At 37.2% G+C, this 22,414-nt stretch overlaps 1 protein-coding gene and 1 non-coding gene across 3 annotated transcripts in view; one reads left to right on the forward strand and one right to left on the reverse strand.

Annotated features, from left to right (window-relative positions):
- Positions 1-1,514: 1,514 nt before the first annotated feature.
- The window catches only part of KATNAL1 (katanin catalytic subunit A1 like 1), a 63,432-nt gene continuing 42,532 nt past the window's right edge, over positions 1,515-22,414 (forward strand). The window contains exons 1-2 of one of the 2 annotated variants that reach the window (XM_045566838.1): positions 1,515-1,693; positions 19,537-19,712. In XM_045566838.1, the coding sequence (XP_045422794.1) occupies positions 19,551-19,712 (162 nt within the window). In that variant the 5' untranslated portion in view covers positions 1,515-1,693; positions 19,537-19,550. Of the gene's footprint in view, positions 1,694-1,925; positions 2,086-19,536; positions 19,713-22,414 lie in introns of those variants that run through there. The other variant, XM_045566839.1, reaches the window with a different exon arrangement.
- On the reverse strand, positions 20,895-21,001 carry LOC123649529. Its single transcript, XR_006739037.1, has one exon. It is a non-coding gene; the product is annotated as a U6 spliceosomal RNA (small nuclear RNA).

Below are 22,414 nucleotides of genomic sequence, written 5' to 3' on the forward strand. Positions count from 1 at the left end.
TTTTCAACCATAATGTCTCAAGAAATTGACAAATTGAAAATGACAGGGTCAGTAATTCACTCCCCCACCCTTTTTTTCTATTAAATCTCTAGGCCTCAGTTTCTTCATCATCTATAAAATCTGGAGATTGGGCCTAGAGTATCTCTGTGATTTCATTAGCATCTACCGCTCTAATAATAACTAATATTTTTATGTTCCTTTCTGAGGTAAATTTACATGCAGTGAGATGTACAAATCTTAAATGTTGGTACATGAGTGACAGATGGATTTATTTCTGTATCTCAGCAAGATATAGAGCCCTTTTTTTTTAAATAAATTTTTTCTTTAAGATAGAGTCTCACTCTGTTGCCCGGGTTAGAGTGCCCTGGCGTCAGCCTAGCTCACAGCAACCTCAAAACTCCTGGGCTCAAGGGATCCTCCTGCCTCAGCCTCCCGAGTAGCTGGGACTACAGGCATGCGCCACCATGCACGGCTAACTTTTTTCTATATATTTTTAGTTGTCCGGTTAATTTCTTTCTATTTTTTAGTAGAGATGGGGGGGGGTCCTCACTCTTGCTCAGGCTGGTCTTGAACTCCTGACCTCGAGCGATCCTCCTGCCTCAGCCTCCCAGAGTGCTAGGATTACAGCTGTGAGCCACCAAGCCTGGCCAAGACATAGAGCTTTTTAATCACTACAGAAAATCCCTCCTCAGTTCAAATGTTTCCCCGACCATCATTCTTGACTTTTATCACGATGGATTAAATAATATTTCATAGCTATTGTTAAATGACAGGCTTTGTTTTATAGTGCTCCATCAGTATTAGTGCGTTTATTTCTCACAAGTTTGAGACAGATACCTCCACTTTGCAGATTACACGTTGAGGATCAGAGCAGGTAGGTGAAGTGCTACCAAGTACAGCGGCAGGACGTGAGCCAAGGCTCGGTTCTAGAAGCCCACGCTCTTCCCCTCTTTATACGCTACTGCCTCTCTGAGACAATCCTGGAGAGTCAGCAAACGATGGCCTAAGAAATAGGATAGGCCCAAATTCAATAGAAATCAATGCCACTTTACAAGTTCTAAAACCTCCTGAATAATCAATCGATAATCAATCGAGGCCGTATGCATTCCATCTTACTGAATAATTCCTTTCTAGCCCACTCCCCAGAGAATGGCAGAAAAGAGGTGTGAGAGGCTGCAAATTCGATTTGAGCGGTGAAACACAGGCAGCGCAGGCTCCCCACGTCCCGGCGGGGATGCCCGGCCAGGCGGCGGGCGAAGGCGGCTGGACCCGACGCTCCGGGGCTCGTTCCTCTGACGCCACAGGCGTCCTCGCCGAATACCGCAGGCACAAACGCGCCGCGTCGCGGGGGCTGGCCGCGGCCGAGGCAGGGCTCACCAGGTACGACCAGCCCAGTCAGCCCACCGTCCTCTCCGATGTCACGATCACCCTCCTCTCCCACCACGCGCCCTCGCGCCTCCCTTCCCAGCACCCGGGCGGGCTCCACAGGCTCCTCCCAGAACTGACTCCGCGCCCCCGCGCGCTCTCCCCGCCCGGCCCCCGCCGCACGGCCCGCGGCTGCCATGGCAACCCTGCGCCGCCGCCGCCTCTTCACGCACGTCGCCAACTAGCGGACTCCGCGGCGGCGGCCGGCGCCCCACCCCCACCCCACCTGGACCGCATCGCCAACAGTGCGCCGACCTGCGGCACCTGGGTAATGAATCTGAAGGAGAGGGGCGCGAGAGGGACAGCAGGTGGCGGGGTGCTCGAGCTGGCAGCCCCGCCCTGTCTCCCGCCGCCGCAGGCGCCCAGCCCGTGTACGGCGGGGTTCCTCCGGGGCGGGCCGCCGTGCGGGGAGGGGAAGAGGAGCGGGCGCGGGGGGGATCGCGGGGCATCATGGGGATTGTAGTTCTGTGGCGCCGCGGGCTTGCGGCCGCGGCGGGGCGGCTCGGCCTGGGGAACTACAAAGCCCGGCGGCCCTGGCCGCTGGCAAAGACCGATAAACTTTGAGCGGACCGGGAGGGAGAAAAATCTTTCTCTTTGTCTTGAGGGGGCTGTGGGGTGGTCGCCGAACTGGGCTCTGTGCGCAGGAAAAGGGAAGTGGAGGTGAGACTCGTGCTTCCCGCCCTGTGGTCTGTCCCGCCCCGGCTGCAGCGCTCAGCCCCACCCAGGCTGGGCCACCGCCCAGCGTAGTCTCAGGGATGAGCAGCCGCCCAAGCTGCAGGGCCTCGGGCCTTCGGCGCCTCTGACCCTCCCAGGTTGCTGCCTCAGGGTGCAGAACCGTATGTATGTCACACATTTGATGTGAGACCCGAGAAACCGTATTTTAACAGGCTTTTTTTTTTTTCCCTTCCCAGATTCGATTATTTCTAGGTATTTAGTCATGTTTAAAGTAGCTCAGAGGTGTTTGCATATTAAACCCATCAATTTTAGTAGTTACTCAAAGAGCAGTAATGTTTAAAAGGTTAGGTGTGGAAGTAGAGAAAAGGTATCATTGCCATTATGTGCTGGTATCTAGTATTTTTTTTACTGTTCTACATTTTTGCATTTTATTTATTGAGGTTCAAGGTTGCCCCCCCACCAACCTGAGCACTGCCTACACAGATTGATTCTATTTTGAAGATTAGTTCAGCTTTAAATTACCAGTAACTTTTAAAGCACCGACTTTTATTTTTTTAGCAGTAGGTAGTAATAATTATTTTCTTTGATTATTCCAGTGTTTTTTTCAGAATTTCTCAGGAGCATGTTTACAGAATGAAAAATGCTATATTCTGATTTGTGTTTTTTTATGTTCTGGAATGCACCTTAGTCGTTAGAGTCAACCCAAGGCCTGGCAGTAAGGAAGCTGATACAGATTTAGAAAACCTTCCTTGATTACCCTTGAAAATTTTTCAATAGGTAGATAACCATTCTAGATGTTTACTATTTTATACAGTAATTCTTTGATCACGGGCTTATTTGTTGTGTGTGTGTGTTTTTAGAAACAAAAAATAAGACCAAGAATCTTATACAATTAGTTTTCTCCCAATTAAAATTAAGCTGTAAATTTTACTTAAAAGCAGCAATTTTGTACAAGAAAGAGATGGAAAGTAGGTTTAGTAAGACCAATAGAAAAAAGACTGAGGCCTTATGTTACACAATGTAGGGATTTGAAGTATTTATATATTCATTCACGATTTGTGAAGAATTTACTGTGTGTCAGGCATTATGCCAGGTGGCTGGAATAAAGGGATGAATTGAAGATAGTCTGTGTCTTGATGGGCAAACAGTCGTGTCATCACAATAGTGTGATAGAGATACATGCAAATTGTAGGGACCCAGAGTGGAAATAATCATATAATGATAACATTTATTAAGTATTTATCCTGCATGAGGCATTGTGCAGAGTATTTTGCATGCAGCTTCTTTCTTAATCCTTACAACAGCTATGTGAATTAGTTACTGTTATTTAGAGATGAGGAAACAGGTTTAGAAACCTTGCCCAAAATCATAGTTTGTCAAGTATGAACCTGGGATTTCAACTTATGTGACTCATGAGTCATTATATAAGTCATGATCTCAAGCACTGATGCCATTCTCCCTGTCAGTTAGTAGAGAGATCCTGACTGTCTAACAAGGTCAGAGGAGGTCTTCAGTGTGATGTGACTTTTGGCTTGTGTTAAGACAAATAAGCTTTCATTGGGGAGAGGATGATGAAAGTTATTCTAGGTAAATGACACAGCATGAACAAGGGATAGATTTAAGAATGAGTGTTTTTTATTTGTTCTGAATGACCGGATCCCAGAATATTTGCAAGTAGTGAGAGAGAGGCCAGATCTTAAAGTACTTGGTACCATGATCAGAGTTTAGAATTTTTCTTAACATGGGGCAACCACTGAAAAATTTCACATAGAGTAGTGATATCATCAGGTTTGTATTTTAGAGAGATAACTCCAGTTCCAGTGCGGAGGGTGGACCTAGGAGAGGAAAGATTAGAGTGGTGGTAGGGCAACCAGTTGTAGAAAAAACAAAAGTCCAGTAGAGAAATGAAGAGGGTCTGAACTAAGTAGTTGGAGTTACAGAAAGAGATGGATTTGAGGCATATTTAAGAGGTAAAATTGATATGACTTAATAAGAGTTCGGATGTTGAAAGATTTTGAACCCCAAATGAATGATCCCTAGGTTTCTGGCTAGGGATGATGGAGAGGATAATGAAACCCTTGACAGAGATGAGAGGTTTTTGTTGGGGTGAAGATAAAGATAAATTAGTCGAGTTTCGAATATTTGTTCAAGGTTCCTGTGGGAAATTCCGGTGGGATGCATTTGGGTCTGGAGTTCAGCGAGATCAGGGCTGGAGATAAAAGTTTGCATATGGATAAGTATTAATAGTTGAAGGTACAGGAGAGAATGGAACAGCTCACCTTGGAGGAATGAGTAAAAAGAAAATGGAAGAGGTTTGACTATAGAACTCTGGAAGCAGCATCATTTAAGCTGTGTGTGTGTGTGTGTGTGTGTGTGTGTGTGTGTGTGTGTGTGTGTGTGTTTGAGGGAGGCTCCATGTTGGAGAAGAAATGGGAGAAGAGCCCTCAAATGAGACTGAGGTTAGGAGGCAGAGAGGAGGCAGACCTGGGGGAGAGCATAACAAACAAAGCAGAGGCAAGTAAGAAGCAGGCAGCAGAGCATCAGGTGCCTTTGAGAGGGCACGTAAGGTGAAGACTGAGATGTGTCTGATAGATTTTGTGGCTAGAAGTCATTTCAAAACTTTGCAAAAATGAAGAGGAATCAGTGAGCTTACTTTAAAAATGTTTAAATTTTTCGATAGTAATACATATACAAAAGAAGAGAAAATAGAATGAACCCTCATGTAACTATCACCTAGCTTGAAGAGTGAACACATAACCAAGTTTGTTTTGTCTATAATCCCTACCTCCCAGTTGGATTATTTTGAAGATATGCAGACATCGTATCTTTTTATCTGTAATTATTTCAGTATGTATTTTTACAAGTTAAGGACTCTTTTTAAAAAAATATGACTTTAATATCATTATCCTACTTGACTGTACTTCCTTAATATAAAATGTCCAGTCACACTTTTTTTTAAAAAGGAGACTGCTATGAAGAGAAGAAAGAGATGAGGCAGTAACTAACAAAAGTTTGTAGGGTTGTTTTTTTTGGTTTTATTTTGTTTTTGTTTTTAAGACAGGGTCTTGCTCTGTCACCCAGGCTGGAGTCCAGTGGTGTGATCATAGCTCATTGTAACCTCCAACTCCTGGGCTCAAGCAATCCTCCCACCTCAGCCTCCAAGGTATCTGGGACTAAAGATGCATGCCAACACAGCTGGGTAATTTTTACATTTTTTGTAGAGATGAGGATCTCACTATTTTGCCCAGGTTGGTCTTGAACTCCTGTGCTCAAGAGATCCTCCTGCCTCAGTGGGAAAGTGAAAAAATTGTTCTTGAATTAATGTGTCACATTTAAGAAAGATCAATTAAGGGCTAGCTGTATTCCTCGGCACTATGCTAGTATTGATAGGAGAGAAGCAGCACTTCCAGCAGAAATGAGACTGGATATAGCTATTTACATATTGGGTATTAAAAAAGTGAAAGGTCAAAGCTTATGGTCTCTAAGAGGTAGACAGGAGTAAAGGTCAACTGATGAGAGAAGAGATTAGGGTACGAAAGGAGAAAGTGAGGATTTGGAATAGCCACTGTGGGAAAGGAACTGAGCAAGGACAAGTAAGAATTGTTTTATTGAGTGAGGTTGGAAATCAGTTTTGAATGGCAGTAAAACAGGAGGTTGTGTGATTTTTCTCCTTAAATTTTGATCAGTTTATTAAGGGGGAGCTTAAAATAGTGAGGAAACCAGTAGGCTAATGTGTTGCTGAAGAGAACAGAATCCAGGCCAAGATCTGATGATTGGATCATTCCTCAACCATTTTAGATTTATCAATTTAACTAATGTCTATCTTTTAAATAAATATAACAGTAAAACTAGAAAGGCCCTTATTAATACTTTATACTTTATTTTCTCGATATTTACAGTAATATTCTTAACATTTACAGTGATATTCTTTTATAGAGAACATTTCCCTAGCTATCGTTTACTGAATGTGATGTAGTGGAAGGAGCCAAGCAGATCTGACTCCTTGTATTGTCTAATTCTGGAACTACAACTTACTTTCTGTGTGATCATAGGCAGGTCTTCAAATCTATACCCTTATCTCATAAGTGGTGTTAATACTATCTATTTTATATGATTATGGGAAGACAAAACAGTTTAATGGAAGTAAACCCTAAGTGCTCAACTGAAAGCATCTCTCTTCTCTTCTTTACTGTTGCCTCCCCAACAGAGGAGTTCATTTGCTTGGTGGATATCAAGTCAATCGACAAAGCTAAGTTGGTTATAGCAAGGGGGTTTTTATTACTTGGCACAGGCAAGGTGCACACTAGGAATGGTTCCCAACTTTTTGTGTCACCAAACAAAAAGGTTGAGCTAGTTTTATAAACATAGGGTAATGAGTCATGATCTGATTGGATTTTGCAATGAGTTGATTTTGGGACCCATGATCTGACTGGGTCCTGCCATGGGGTCACGCCAGGGCTTAATCTGATTGGATCCTGGATCCTGCATGTGGTGTCCACTTGTTAATTCATTCCCCACTGTTGCTCGAAACAACGTATAGGTGCATGCTTGATTCATATGGGCATGCTCATGTGACCTTCAACCTGGGGGTCCATGGCAACTGAAGGCTCACAACTTAGTTGCCTAAAAGTTGAGCCAGATTAGTCTGGTGTCGTTACATTACTTACATTGTGGCAAGACTGTCACTTCTGTCTGAGGAAAAGCCCATGTTCTGTGACTTGACTTGATCATATTAAGCAAGAAGATCAGGTAGTAGTTGCATTATAGAATAACGATTTGACTATGTGGAAGGATTATTCTTTTAAACAAAGCTGCCTTTAATGTTATAAAATGTTATTTTATAGGCCATTAATACTAACGTGCTTTTGCTTTCTTTTCATCTTCAAAGAAACAGGAAGTTTCATTAGATGGTTTGAGATCCCAAAACCTCTAAAATATAATACTTCGATTCTCTGTATCTCATTTCTGAACTGATTTATATTATGATTTCACTGATATTTGAACATCTGTAAATTAAAATATGTGTATATTTTAATGTGCTCAATGTTTTAAAAACATTTTTTCTCTCCAATTATAGCTATCGTTGTATATGGTAGACCTAGAGAAATTATGCCTTAGCTTAGAATACCTAGTAAAAGTCAAGTGTGTACAGGCATTTGCCAGATAAATTGTGACAGTAGTTTAAAAAATGGAGTAGGTGTTTAATTTTCACTTGATGTCTTCAGTTATATTTCTTTTGCTAGGGATGGTTTGATTGTGGCCTTAATTGAAGGTATGGAAAAGGAATAAATGACCTTTTACGTCTCTTTCTAACTTTGTTTCTGTCCATTGGTAATTGTTTAAAACTCCTATTAAGCAGCATATTAAAAAGTGAGTTTTAGTTTGAAATCTTTATTCTTTTTAATATGCCTTTGGTATGAAGCTATTTTTAGCAAACACTTTTATAGTTTTTAATTACGTCTCTGTGTTTTTTTGTGTTTTGTAGAGACTTTTATGCTTAATTACTGATTACCAATTGCATTTACTCCCTAAGGTATTCTAGAACTCTTGAGAGTGATAATTTTATGACATTTATAAAGCACACATGCTTTGCATTTTAGTTCAAGAAACATTATTGTAAGTAAGTCTTTATGTCAAATAGTACACCAAATTCTGACAATACACAAATAAAATCTGGCCCCTCTCAAAGGAACTTAGAGTCTAATCAGTGCTCAATAAATACCTACTTGTGGTATAACCATTCTTGTGTTTCTTAAGGAGAGTCTTCAGAAAACAATGAATTTTATTTCTTTCTTTCATAACTTTTATTTGTTTGAGAGACAAATAATATAACTTCATTTGCTGTATTTCAATAGCCCATTCCTTTAATCTCATTTATTTCTCTATCCTTGTGAATGTCTATATGTCAATATTCTTCTCTGTTTTCCCCTTCATTCCATTTTTCTTAGTATTAGGAGGTAAGAAGAGGAAACGAACGAAAGAGAGGAAACCAGTAGGTTTTGTTTTATTTTTCTTAGTTGTGGAAGAATATGGATGAAAGAGGTATTTAACACATACTTCCTGGTATGAATGTAGGTATTTTATACTCTTATTTTCTGTTACCTGATATCTAATATTAGATACTATTTGAAGTCAAGAATTAAGTTGGTAAATTCCACGTGGCCTTACATAGTTTCTTACATATGTGCATAGATAATTGTTTAATGGGGTAGGTGCTTACTAAATAATGTAGATTGGATGATGACTGAGTGGATAGATATGATAAAATTACTTGTTTAGAGACTACTTGATAAAGTAATATGAAGCAGATGGTATTGAAAGGTTTTATGTTGTGTCATTCAAAGCACTATGAAATTAAGAAACAAATGAATTAGAAAATAATGAGCCTTTTATTTTTATTTTTGGATTAGCTGCATAACTTTAAAGGAATTGATGTATTTGGAAGGGATTTGAGGCAGTGCAATATAATGAGCTAGGAGGGCGGGCCCTGAGTTAGCAACATCAGAAACATCTGGGTTCAAATCCAGGCTCTGTTGGCAAGTTGTTTAAATTCTTTAAAGCCTCAGGTGCCTCCTCTATTAAATGGGGAGGGAGGATGAGTAACCATTTCTGTTTCATAGTGTTATGAGGATTAAATGAGATAATGTCTAGAAAACCATTTTTATCATGTTGTCTGTTGTGGAGTAGGCATTCAATAAATGTTATTACTATTATTTTCATGCTAACGGGGTATTTATGCAGTTAAGGTAAAATTTATAGTTCAAGCTGCCATCTTGAGGTAAAATGGCAGATGATCCACATTTTCTGTGTTTTGTAATGTTTTCAAGATGCCAGTGGAAGTTAGTACATGAGCAGAAATTATTGTGATGTTTACTTCTGAGAAACATTTACCCTCTTAGAACCATGTATCTAGATTCTTTTGTGTTTCATGGACAATTTTTTTTCTTTTTCTAAAGTATTTGCAGAATTCAGGTAACTTCATTGCTATAGACGTTCTTCTGTTATCTCTGGGTTTGTGATTAAGTTATATTCTCTATTATTCATGGCAAGCTGCAGTCCTTGAGAGTATTACCCAGCATAAAGAGATGGGAAGTATTGGGATTTTTAAAGTTAACGTTTTGGTAATGAGTACTCACATAGTAGGTTAATTTATTGCTATTAAAACATCCTTTGAGATGCATTAATTAGAGAAGTCGTGGTTATGTATTTTCTTAATTGCTTGTATTTATATCAGTCATTACATGAAATAAATGAGACTTTGGTCATTTGAAGAAACATTTTTTTTCTTTAAATATGTAAAATCTAGACATATTGGTAGATTTCTTTGTGGTAGATAATGCTGAAAGTCAAACTTGATTTGTTGTTTTGCTGACCATTGTTCTAACCGGTGTTACTGACTTCATATTGCTGTAGTTGAGGCTGCTTCAGTGTTTCTAAAATAAGCATCTACTTTCAGGAATTTACAACTCATATAAGGAAAAGGAACATATGAGAAATATGGAAGTGTGAGGATGAAAATAGTTTAAAGCAGAAATTTTTTTCTTAGCCTCATGTATTGTAAGTATAACTGAATTAAACATCATGCACATAAAATTATTAATAGTTTGAAAAAATGTTTTATTTCCTATGTAAAAACCACTACTGTGGAGACAAAAGAGTTATAAATATAATTTCATTAAAAAATTATTAGTGACAACTGAAGCAGGATTGGGCTCTAGATACAAGCTAGTTTTTCATTTTCCCAATTATATGTCTTAGTCTTGACATGAAATAAAAATTCACGCCTGTTGGGTTAGAGAGCTCATATGTGAGCGTGTGTGTGTGTGTGTGTGTGTTGGGGATTTAAAGGAGAGAAGGGAGTGAGTGGTTGGAGATGTAGCTGAGGGAGATAGGTTGGGACCATGGCTTTACGTGTTATGTTTAGATCTGACTCGTGAAACAGTGACACATCATAATTTTCTGGGACCAAATGAAGCAGTATTCTTTCTTGATCTGTGCACGAACTTGAACTGAGCTCCTCTCAGTCTGAGTGTAAAACTCCTTGATGAAGATATTGTTTGGATCATTTTGTATACGGTGACATTACTTGGTCAGTTAGGCAGTAAGTATTGCAAGAAGATGCTGAATTTATTTTTTGAATACGTGATAAACTCAAATAAGAGAGATGCTATCAAGTATGAGACATTGCTAAAATATTTCATGTCATTAGATTTAACCTGACCTTTAAAAAGTCCTAGAAATTCTTCTAATTTTTATTAAAGAATATTGAAAAAATTATTTCAAGATTATGGTGAAAAGTAATTAAAGTCATAGTATAGATTCTAGGAATTTATAGTGAAAACTGGGTCAGTTGATTTCTTGTTTATGAGGAAAAATTAGGTGCTTCAATTCTCTATATTAATGTTGACTGTAGAGTAAAAATAATACCTTACATTGATTCAGGGCTTGTTATATGCTGGGAATGATGCTAATGTATTATCACATTTACTTTTCAGAGTAACCTTACAATGATAAATGTTAATTTTTCCTGTTTTGTAGACATAAAACTAAGGCCTAGAGAAATTACATGGTTTGCCTGAGGTTACAACCAAAAATTTGTGGTGCCTGGAATCATACCCAGGTTTTTCCATCAGAAATTTTTATATTGCATTTATAAAACATAAAACTTGAATATTTTAGTTTGATATATCTGTCTGAAATTTTTATATTGCATTTATAACACATAAACTTGAATAGTTTAGTTTGATATAGTTTAGTTCTAGGTTGGCATCCCCCCTTTCCTTCCTTACTACTTGGAAGATATTATTCTGCTGTCTCCGGGCCTCTGATGTTCCTCTTGAAAAGCTAGCTGTCAATATAAATATTTTTCTTTTGTAGGTAATCTGTCATTTTAGTCTATTGCTTTAAAGGTTCTTCAGTCTTATTATATTGTCTCTAGATTTGAACTTTATTTACTTAAAAACTGAAAATTATTGTCTTCTGTCAGTTTTGGAAATTTCTCAGTGATTATATGCTTGAATATTGCCTCTCCTTTTTTCTGCTTCTGGAATTCATAATAGACATATGATGGACCTTCTCTTTCTACTCTTTGCGTTTCTTAATCTTGTTTACTTATTCTATCTGTACATGCTGCATTCTGGGCAATTTCTACAGCTCTGTCTTCTGGTTTATTGATTCTCCTTTCATCTGTGTCTGATGTCTTGCTTACTCAGTTCACTGAGTTTTTCATTTCAGTGAGTGTGTGTTTTAATGCCAGAAGTTCTTATTAATTATTTTTCAAATATGCTTATTCATTTTTTAGCGTCTTATCCCTGTGTTTTAAAAACATACTTATTTTATATTATCCTTCCAATAGGTCATCAAGGGCTTTAGATAATGGCATTAGTGCTGCCGTATGTTGTATTATCGGACTCTCACAGTGGATTTTTTTTTTGTATGTTGTAGTTTTAGATGTAATCTCAGTGGAAATAAAGGAAGGCCTGGGTCAAGGATATATCTTGTGTTTTTGTGAAGTGCCTGATGGAGAACTGATTAGTGAATAAACAAATTTTAGTATGTTTGTATAATGGGCTACTACTCAGCAATAAAAATTAATGAATTACTGATACATGCAGGTACATAGTTGAATCTCAAAAGCATTATTTTAAATGAAAGAATTTCGACTCCAGAGAACATACTGTATGATTCTATTTATGTCATTCTAGAACAGATAAAACTACAGGCATACCTTGGAGATATTGTGGGCTTGGTTCCAGACCACTGCAATAAAGTGAACATTGCTACAAAGTGAGTCACACAAGTTTTTTGGTTTCACAGTACATATAAAAGTTATGTTTACACTACACTGTAGTCTATTAAGTGTGTAATAGCATTACATCTAAAAAACAATGTACATACCTTAATTAAAAAAACTTTATTGCTGGAAAATGCTAATGATCATCTGAGCCTTCATTGAGTCTTAATCTTTTTGCTGGTGTGGAGAGTCTTGACTCAATGTTGATGGCTGCTGACTGGTCAGGGTGGTGGTTGCTGAAGGTTGGTATGGCTGTGGCAGTTTCTTAAAATAAAAGAACAGTGAAGTTTGCCACATCACTTGACTCTTCCTTTCCCGAAAGATTTCTCTGTAGCATGCAGTGACGCTGTTTGGTAACATTTTACCCCCACTGGAACTTTTTTCACAATTAGAGTCAATGCTCTGAGACTCTGCTGCTGCTTTTTTGACTAAGTTTATGTAGTAATCTAAATCCTTTGTTGTCATTCCAACAGTGTTCACAGCATCTTCACCAGGAATAGATTCCATCTTAAGAAACTACTTTTGTTGTTCAGCCATAGGAAACAACTCTTGTCTGTCCAGGTTTTATCATGAGATGGCAGGAATTCAGTCACCACTACAGGCACCACTTCTAATTCTAGTTCTCTTGCTGTTTCTACCCTATTATATATAATAGATTCAGGTTCTGTAAGTTTAGGATTGTGCTCCTGTAATTCAACCTACTTCACATGCAGATATTGCCAGGCCCTTTTCAAATTGCCCTGTAGAAATTGGGGCTCAGGGGCCGGGCGCGGTGGCTCACGCCTGTAATCCTAGCACTCTGGGAGGCCGAGGCGGGTGGATCGCTCAAGGTCAGGAGTTCGAGACCAGCCTGAGCAAGAGTGAGACCCCGTCTCTACTAAAAATAGAAAGAAATTATCTGGCCAACTAAAAATCTATATAGAAAAAATTAGCCGGGCATGGTGGCGCATGCCTGTAGTCCCAGCTACCCGGGAGGCTGAGGCAGGAGGATCGCTTAAGCCCAGGAGTTTGAGGTTGCTGTGAGCTAGGCTGACGCCACGGCACTCTAGCCCGGGCAACAGAGCGAGACTCTGTCTCCAAAAAAAAAAAAAAAAAAAGAAATTGGGGCTCAGGGAACTGGTGTAAAAAAATACCTTGTGTGAAGTTATAAAGCTTCTTCTGGAAGCTTTATAGTTTTTACTCTTATGTTTAGATCGATTTTGAGTTAATTTTTGTATATGATGTGAAGTAAGGGGTGAGTTTCAGTTTTTTGGGAACAGTATGGACATACAATTGTTCAGTACCTTTTTTTGGGAAAAAATTATCCTTCCCTCATTGAATTGCTTTGGTGCCTTTGAAAATAAATTGGCTGTATATGTATGAATCTGTTGTTGGACACCCTAATTTGTTCAGTGGGTCTATATGTCTGTCTTAATGTCAGTCCCACACTGTCTTGATTCCTATAACTTTGTAGTAAATTTTGAAATCAGGTAGTAGAAGTCCTCCTTTTTCACTCTTCTTTTTCAAAACTATTTTGTCTATTCTATATCCTTTGAATTTTAGAATCTTCTTGTGGATTTTTACAAAAAAGGCTGCTGGTATTTTGATTGGGATTGCATTGACTCTATGGATCACTTCCAAGACAATTGACATCTTACCCACATTGAGTGTCTCATTTCATAAACATGCACACACATGTGTATCCATTACTTTAGGTCATCTGTAATTTCTCAGTAGCTTTTGGTAGTTCTCAGGTTACAAGTCTTGCACATATTTTGTTAAATTTGTCCCTGAGTATTTAACATTTCTGTATGATTTTACTGTTTTGATTTTAGTTTCCAATTATATGTTAGTATGTAGAAAAAATTGACTTGTGTCCTGCAAACTTATACAACTCATTTATTAGTTCTAAAGCTATGTGTAGATTCCTTGGGATTTCCCGAGAATTTTCTCCATTGATAATCATGTCTGTGAATAAAAGTACTTCTACTTTTACAATTTGTATGCCTTTTATTTTTGTATTGCCTTATTGCACAGGTTAGACCTTCTAGTTCTCCTGTTGATTAAAAGGGGTTAGAGCCAATATCCTGGCCTTGTTCTTGATCCTAGGCAGAAAGCATTCAGTCTTTCACAATAAATATGATAGTAGCTATAGGTATTTCATAGATGTCCATTACTAGGTTGAGGGAATTGTCTTTTATTGTTAGTTTGCTAAGCATTCTTATCATGAATTGTGTTGAATTCTGTCAAATGTTTTTTCTGTATCTATTGAGATGATCGTATGATATTTCATTTCTATTCTCTTAAAGTTATATTGGTTAGTTTTTAAGTATAATCCATCTTGAATTCTTGGGATGTACTCCATTGGGTCGTAATGCATTATCCTTTATATATATTACTGGATTTTATTAGCTGAAATTTAAAGATTTTTGTATCTATATTCAGAGGGATATTGGTATGTAATTTTCTTACAAGGTCTTTGTCTGGTTTTGATATCAGGCTGAAAACTGGGCTTAAAATATGAGTTGGAAATGCTTCTACTACTTCTATTTCCTGGGAGAGTTTGTATAGAATTGGTTTTATTTCTTCCTTAAATACTTGGTACAATTCACTAGTGAATCTATTTGGGTCTGGAGCATTTTGTGTGTTTGGTGGGGAAAGGTTTTAAATTAAGAATTCAATTTCATTAATCGACATAGGACTATTCAGATTAACTGCTCTATTTCTTCTTGAGTAAGCTTTGGTATGTTATGACCTTCATAGAATGTGTCCATTTCATTAAGTCTCTTTTGCCTTTTAATATCTCTAAGGTTTATAGTGATAGGCCTCCTTTGTTTCTGATTTTGGTTATTTGTGGGTTTTTTCCTTCCTTTCCTCATCAGTCTTACTAGAGGTTTATTCATTTTATTGATCGTTCTGAAGAACCTGTTTTTGGCTACATTAAACATTTCTATTATTTTTCTGTCTTATATTTCATTGATTTCTTCCCTTTATTATGTCCCTCCTTCTCCTTTTGGTTTTAATTTGCTCCCCAACCCCCAGATTGTTAAGATAAAAGCTGAAAGCAGAACTCACTAAACTATAATCCAGGGGCCAAATCTAGCCTGCCACTTGTTCTTGAATGGTCCATGAACTAGGAGTGATTATTGTATTTTTAAGTGCTTGAAAAAAATCAACCATATCAAAGTATTATTTTGTGACATATGGAAATTAAATGAAATTCAGATTTCAAGGTCCATCAGTAAGGTTTTAGTGGAACACAGCTACACTTAGTTGTCTATATATTGCGTATGGCTACTTTTGTGCTAGAAGAGCCGAATCGAGGGATTGAGACAGAGACCATATGGCATTCTCATGGCTTTGCATTGCTGTTTGGTGCACTGTAATCAGTGTTTCAAGTGCTGTGTGCATCACTGTGTTGTGACATTTTACTTTATTATCAATGCATGCCCATCATGTAAAAACAACAAAAGACGAAAAAAAGTAGACTTGGAATGTTATACTTTTAAAGCACAGTGGAGTGTGGATTATCGAATTATATGCAAAGCCTTGTGTTTATTATGCTGTAACACTATAGCTGTGTTAAAGAAATACAGTGTACACTGACATTACCAGACTAAGCATTCATCACAACATTCCCAACTCACAGGAAAGTAATAGTCAGAAAAGTTAGAAAACTTAAAAAGGAATATCTTATTTCAGTAGAATTTTTTCACAAAATAAAAACATGAAAATGAGGCTGTATCCAGAGTAAATTTTCAAGTGGCTCATTTGTTAGCCAAACGTGGAAGTCATTTACCAAGGGTGGGTTAACTAAATTGTGTTTGATTGCAGCAGGCACAGAATTGTGTCTGGAGAAAGTAAACTTGTTTAAGACTATGAGCCTTTTGGCAAGAACAGTTGTTCGAAGAGTTGACAACATCAATAATCAATTAAAAAACAAGGCAAATGGCTCTTGATGTTACCAATACTGCTCAGTTGTTTATTTGAGAAATCAATGCTGACTTTGAAGTTATTGAGGAATTAGTCTTAATGAATAATATGTGTGGAATAACTATGACAAAGATATTTTCAAAAAGTTAAGAAAACACTTTCTGTACAACCTGAAGTGCAGTCTGCTAGAATGTGTTATAACTGATGATGGTAAAAGTCTGTGTAGAATGGAAAAAGCTCAGGTGGACAAATTTATAAAGCTGTGAAAATTTAAGATGATTAAATTCTATGGTTATTCATTGTTTCGTTTCTTAGCAGATTTTTTTTTTTTTTTTTTTGAGATAGAGTCTCACTCTGTTGCCCAGGCTAGAGTGCCGTGGCGTCAGCCTAGCTCACAGCAACCTCAAACTCCTGGCTGGGCTCAAGCAATCCTCCTGCCTCAGCCTCCTGAGTAGCTGGGACTACAGGCATGTGCCACCATGCACGGCTAATTTATTATATATATTTTTAGTTGTCCAGCTAATTTCTATTTTTTTGGTAGAGACGGGGTCTCACTCTTGCTCAGGTTGGTCTAGAACTCCTGAGCTCAAACGATCTGCCCGCCTCAGCCTCCCAGAGGGCTAGGATTACAGGCCCCTCTTAGCAGGTATTTTGCAGAGAATATTTGAATCTGTCATGTAATGTGGAACCAATAGTGTCATAACGTTTGCCCTTGTTGACTTAGCCATTGTCAGTTCCATGAATTTTTTTTGTCAGAAATAAAAGCTGAATATCCTCATGCCCTGCTGTATAGTAGTTTGATTGCGTAGTGGTGATAAGATTTTACTGCAAACTTTTGAGTGTAGGGCCGAGATTGAAATTTTTCAGAATGGTTTGAATGGCTTTAGAAATCAGTTTTTATTGCAGACTTTATAATGTTTCTTAATTCAACCTAAAATTGCAAGACAAAATAGTGCTTAAAACTAATATTGCGGTAAAGTTATTTTGATGGCAACTAATGTTGTTTGAATCACAAATAATATCAAGTCATTTTGTATAGCTTTTCATGCTGTCAAAATTAAAACAAAGAAATGAGGTTTCCATTCCTACCCAGAGTTTCAGTAGATACATATTTTTGAGCTCAAACTATGTTTCAGCAGCATTTTTCAGACTTTGATGCAAGTACAAAGGAAATTTCCATATTATAAAATCCATTTAGCTATGCAGTTGTGGCATTTTTAATTGGAGTGATTAATTTTCAGTGTATTTATCTGATATGATAAAAGGCAAATACTAAAAGGAGAAAATTCTTTAAATGCCTTCCAAACTATGAATATGCTTGAAGTTGTATGCTTGTGATTTGATATTGTTATGTGGCAGTATCTAACTGGTACTTTTTGAAAAAAGACATTTTCAAAGATGAAAAATATAAAATCTTATTAAAAGTTAACACTAATAACCATAGGAACATTTGCAGTGGATTTTAATGATAGAGAACACTAACTTTGAATCCCATATATTTAAGTGAAATATATCCCCCAAAAGAGTTCCATTCTTCTCATTAGTAAACCTGTCTTACAGAAAGTTGTACTCTGTTGTTACTACTATATTTTGAATTTCATTAATAAAGATTATGGAAATTTTTGTCTCATTATATAAGTACTACATAATATCCTCTATTTTGCTTGTCAGCCCTCAAAGTCTAAAGTGTTTACTGTCTGGGCCTTTACAGGAAAAGATGTTTTTTATCCTTCATAGTTGTGTACCGGTACTTATTAGCAGAATTAATGTTTTTGTGTCATAGTGACTTTAATTAATTTTTTCCACCTCGCCCCTCCCTCCTCCACAGTGGCTTTAAAAGGGAATAATTTATGGAGCAGCTTTGTTTCCACTGGATTTATTAATTACAGCTTATGCATTGTAATAAACCCTTACTGTTCTATGTTAATGTTCCTAAATTTGAAGGAAGAGACTTTCCATGGTGTCCTGCATTCTGTGGATAGATCTACTAGACATTGAAATTTGTAATGGCATAAAAGTAGTGTACTATTTGCTGCAGTGTGATTCTCAAGTAACATAACTCTACCTTCAAGGAACCTGTACTGGATGGATGGAATAAGGGGCAAATAATATGCCAGAATGCATAAAGCAATAGCTTTATTTTCAAGAACATGCTGAAGTCAGTTGAAATGCTTAGGACTAGTCATCTTTAATTTTGAGAAAAAATTTTTGAGCTCCTCAAGAATAGATAAAATATTGAGAGAGAGGAAAAGTCAAGCTCTCAAACCAAAAGTTTAATTCCCTCAGGAAGGCATAAAGAAGTATTTTGATTTTCTCTACTACTTGTTGTCATTGGTTTCCTGTTCTAGGAAATAAGAGTAGGGCAGTTTAGACTCTTTTCCAGCATATCATTCTTCTCTGTCTCTGGACTCCTATCCTATGTAGTCTTGGGAGGAAAGTGTCTTTGCATGGAAGCCTTGGATGATTCTAGGAGACTTTTGGGAAGCTTGGAAGAAAAGCCAGAGTTACTAGACTGGAGGGCTTTGATGGAAACCAGAGGTTTAAAGGATATTCTAACTAGCATCTTATAGAAAGGAAAAGATTAATGATAGTTATTTGTGCAGCCAAAAAGCTGTAGAGAATGACAGGATCGTGGAAGATTGCACACTGAAGAGCAAAAAGGGTTCAGATAGTTTAATTCATAGTTTTTGTGTATGGGGCAATTAAATGCGTATAAAAAGTGCATGTACAGCTATAGGCTGACTGTTCCTTTAAAATGTGTTCCTTAAGTATAACTTTTTATTTTTGGAGCCAAAAAGTTTTAGTGAAAACTAATTTCTACAGTTTTAACTAACATCAGTGGAAATATATTTATGTGATATTTGTATATTTATTTCTGTATTGTCAAGAATAAACTGAATAAAATAAGGCCATCTTTGCTATGATTGCAGCTTGTGGTTATTATAAATGAACAAGAAAAACTAGTGTGCAATTTATATACCTGTAAAATGAATCAATAGTTCAGAGCTCTGTAACTTCTCTCCCTGTTATTTCCTTGGTTATTCTATTATGATCACCTTTGTACTTCCCAAATTGGAAACTTTGTTCAGTATTATAAGACTGTGGTTCCCCAACCCCCGGGCTGAAGACTGGTTCTGGTCCAAAGACTGGTTCTGGCCCGTGGCACGTTAGGACCCAGGTGGTACAGCAGGAGGTGAGCGGTGGGCCAGGGAGCCAAGCTTCATTTGTATTTACGGCGGCTCCCTGTGGCTCACGTCACCGCATAAGCTCCACCTCCTGTCAGATCAGCAGCAGCATTAGATTCTCATAGGAGTGCAAACCCTACTGTAAACTGCGCATGTGAGGCATCTAGGTTGCCTGCTCCTTATGAGAATCTAATGTCTGATGATCTGAGGGGGAGCTGAGGCAGTGATGCTAGCTCTGGAGAGTGGCTGCAAATACAGATTATCATTAGCAAAGAGGTTTGACTGCACAGTGAATGTAATGTACTCAAATCATCCTGAGTCCACTCCTGCTCCCCCCACTGCCAGTCCATGGAAAAATTGTCTTCCATGAAACTGTACCTGGTGCCAAAAATGTTGAGACCACTGTTATAAGATGTATTCAGATAACCTTGAATGAAAGGTAACTATTTGACTTTCAAAGTAGTTTTAAGCAGATATTTTAAAGAACAATAAAAAATGTTTTAAAGTTGGTACTAAACACTGAAAGTCCTTATGTTTTATGTTTAGGTCTCTGAAAGAAGATGAATTTGGCTGAGATTTGTGATAATGCAAAGAAAGGAAGAGAATATGCACTTCTTGGAAATTATGACTCATCAATGGTTTATTACCAGGGGGTGATACAGCAGATTCAGAGACATTGCCAGTCAGTCAGAGACCCAGCTATCAAAGGCAAATGGCAGCAGGTAAGATCACGTTAAAGTATTCAGTGAATGAGGGTGGCAGTAACCTGTTACACTTGAGAGATTACAGTTGAAGAATTAGTTTGAGATATTGTAAATAGTTCTTATTTTTCTGAATGTTGAAATATACTTAAAATGTACTTTGAATAATTTTCTGATGTCTTGCCTAATTAATGTTTTATTTATTCTTGATCATATATTTCTTTCTTTCTTTCTTTTTTTTTTTGGGACAGAGTCTGGCTCTTTTGCCTGGGCTAGAGTGCCATGACGTCAGCCTAGCTCACAACAATCTCAAACTCCTGGGCTCAAGCAATCCTTCTGCCTCAGTCTCCCGAGTATCTGGGACTATAGGCATGCGCCACCATGCCTGGCTAATTTGTTCTATATATATTTTTAGTTGTCCAGATAATTTCTTTCTATTTCTAGTAGAGATGGGGTCTCACTCTTGCTCAGGCTGGTCTTGAACTCCTGACCTTGAGCGATCCTCCCGCCTCGGCCTCCCAGAGTGCTAGGATTACAGGCGTGAGCCACCACACCCGGTCTTGATCATATATTTCATGAGATATGTTTTGAAGATTTTTAATTCTAATTGAATCTACTTTTAATTTTTTTCTCCAATCAGTTACTTAATTGTATGTGACTACAGATTTTCAAAATAAAGTATTTCTACTTGCCCTTTTGCCTTTCATTTTTACACGTAGTTTTTACCCATTTCATAAAACTTTTCCTCAAGAAAGTTTCCTCATCTTTGGAAAGACTCCTTACAAATAAAAATGAGTTCATAATCTAATAAAAAATCAATATATTTGCTGTCTTTTTACTATACAACTTGATTATTTAACAGTACAGTTAATAAAAACTTGAATTATAATTTTCCCACTTAACTGTTTTTTTAATTTAATTTTAATTTAATACTTTAATTGATCAATATCTTTTAACATGGTTCTTGTTTTTTGGTGGTGCCCTAATTCCAAATTCATTGTAACTTTAAAAAAAAATTTTTTTTAAACAAGTAATACTTACAAGCAATATATCTTTCTTTAAGGAAATGAATAAGTAAAACCATCCATCTTCAATAAAGTTTAAACAAAATTGGCTTTTGTTTTATACAGGCTTATTAAGTTTGTATTTTTCACCTGTTATACTAAAACAATATGCCATACTTTTTCGAAAACTTTTAAGTCAAAACATATGGAACACTTCATAAATTTGTGTGTCATCCTTGTGCAGGGACCATGCTAATCTTCTCTGTATTGTTCCAATTTTAGTAAATGTGCTGCCAAAGCAAGCACTCTCCACTTAGTGTTAAAACTTAAAATCTTTTTAAAATTAAAAGTACAAAGTCAAGCATTTCTTTGAAGTTTCCATTTCATGTACTAATGCCTTTCAAGTGTTTCTTTTAATTTTTCCACTAGTTAGAAATTGATGTTTTACTAAGTTTTGAGGGTAAATTTGGCTTATTTTCTGATTTAAGTATTACCAAATTATAACGAGTGAGAATAACACGCTTGGGTGTAACTCAGGCTGAAATTTTAGTTGTTTTCTTCTACCCTTCCTACAGCCACAGGCAAGTTAGTTTGTTAATCTATTATGGAAATATTTTTGACATATTCTTAATAGTATATGTTAAATCGTGACCATTTCTACCGTGTTCTTTACCTTGGGTTCTGAAATTTCATTTCTCCCAGTACTGCATATTGTATAATTGTATGTATTAGCAATTAAATTTTACCTAGATTTTTCTTTGGTTTTGTAACTCCTTCATATGTTCCTTTTAATATAGTATTCAAGATAAAGGTAAGGGAAAGTTTCTTATGCTTTGCTTTACAGTGAAATGTGCTTTCTGGTTAAAAAGAAATTAGAATCATTAAAATGGATTTATAAATGTAATTTTCAATCTTTATCTGTTTGCTTTTGAAAATTTTTTTTTTTTTTTTTTTTTTTTTTTTTTTTTTGAGACAGAGTCTCACTTTGTTGCCCAGGCTAGAGTGAGTGCCATGGCGTCAGCCTAGCCCACAGCAACCTCAAACTCCTGGGCTTAAGCGATCCTACTGCCTCAGCCTCCCGAGTAGCTGGGACTACAGGCATGCGCCACCATGCCCGGCTGATTTTTTCTATATATATATTTTTAGTTGTCCAGATAATTTATTTCTATTTTTAGTAGAGATGGTGTCTCGCTTTTGCTCAGGCTGGTCTTGAACTCCTGACCTCGAGCGATCCACCTGCCTCGGCCTCCCAGAGGGCTAGGATTACAGGCGTGAGCCACTGCGCCCGGCCGCTTTTGAAAATTTTTTGAGCTCACAGTTTGAAAACAAAAGAACTCCCTTACAGTAGGTGCTCAGATAAATTTTTTAAATATAGGAAAAAATCTTGCTTTTGAACTCAAAATAAACTTTACACAGGACTTGAAAGTTTAAATAAGGCCAAAAGAATTCAGATTTTAGGTGAGGAGAATTTAAATAAAAAATGGAAGTGTATAATTCATACCGTTATACTACTTTTGACTTTTAGACACTCATGACAGGCATTTTATATTTAGTGATGTTGGGGATAGGAAATGCTGATGAAAATTTGGCTGATAATTTTTTGAAATCTATGTATAAATATATTAAAAGGATTTAGCATAACATTTTAGATTTATGGAAATGGATAACTTGTTACCAACTTAGTTGCTTGTTTTAAATTGTACTAATGATCATCACATT

The sequence above is a fragment of the Lemur catta genome, chromosome 13 (assembly GCF_020740605.2).
Source record: "Lemur catta isolate mLemCat1 chromosome 13, mLemCat1.pri, whole genome shotgun sequence".
Taxonomy (NCBI): domain Eukaryota; kingdom Metazoa; phylum Chordata; class Mammalia; order Primates; family Lemuridae; genus Lemur; species Lemur catta.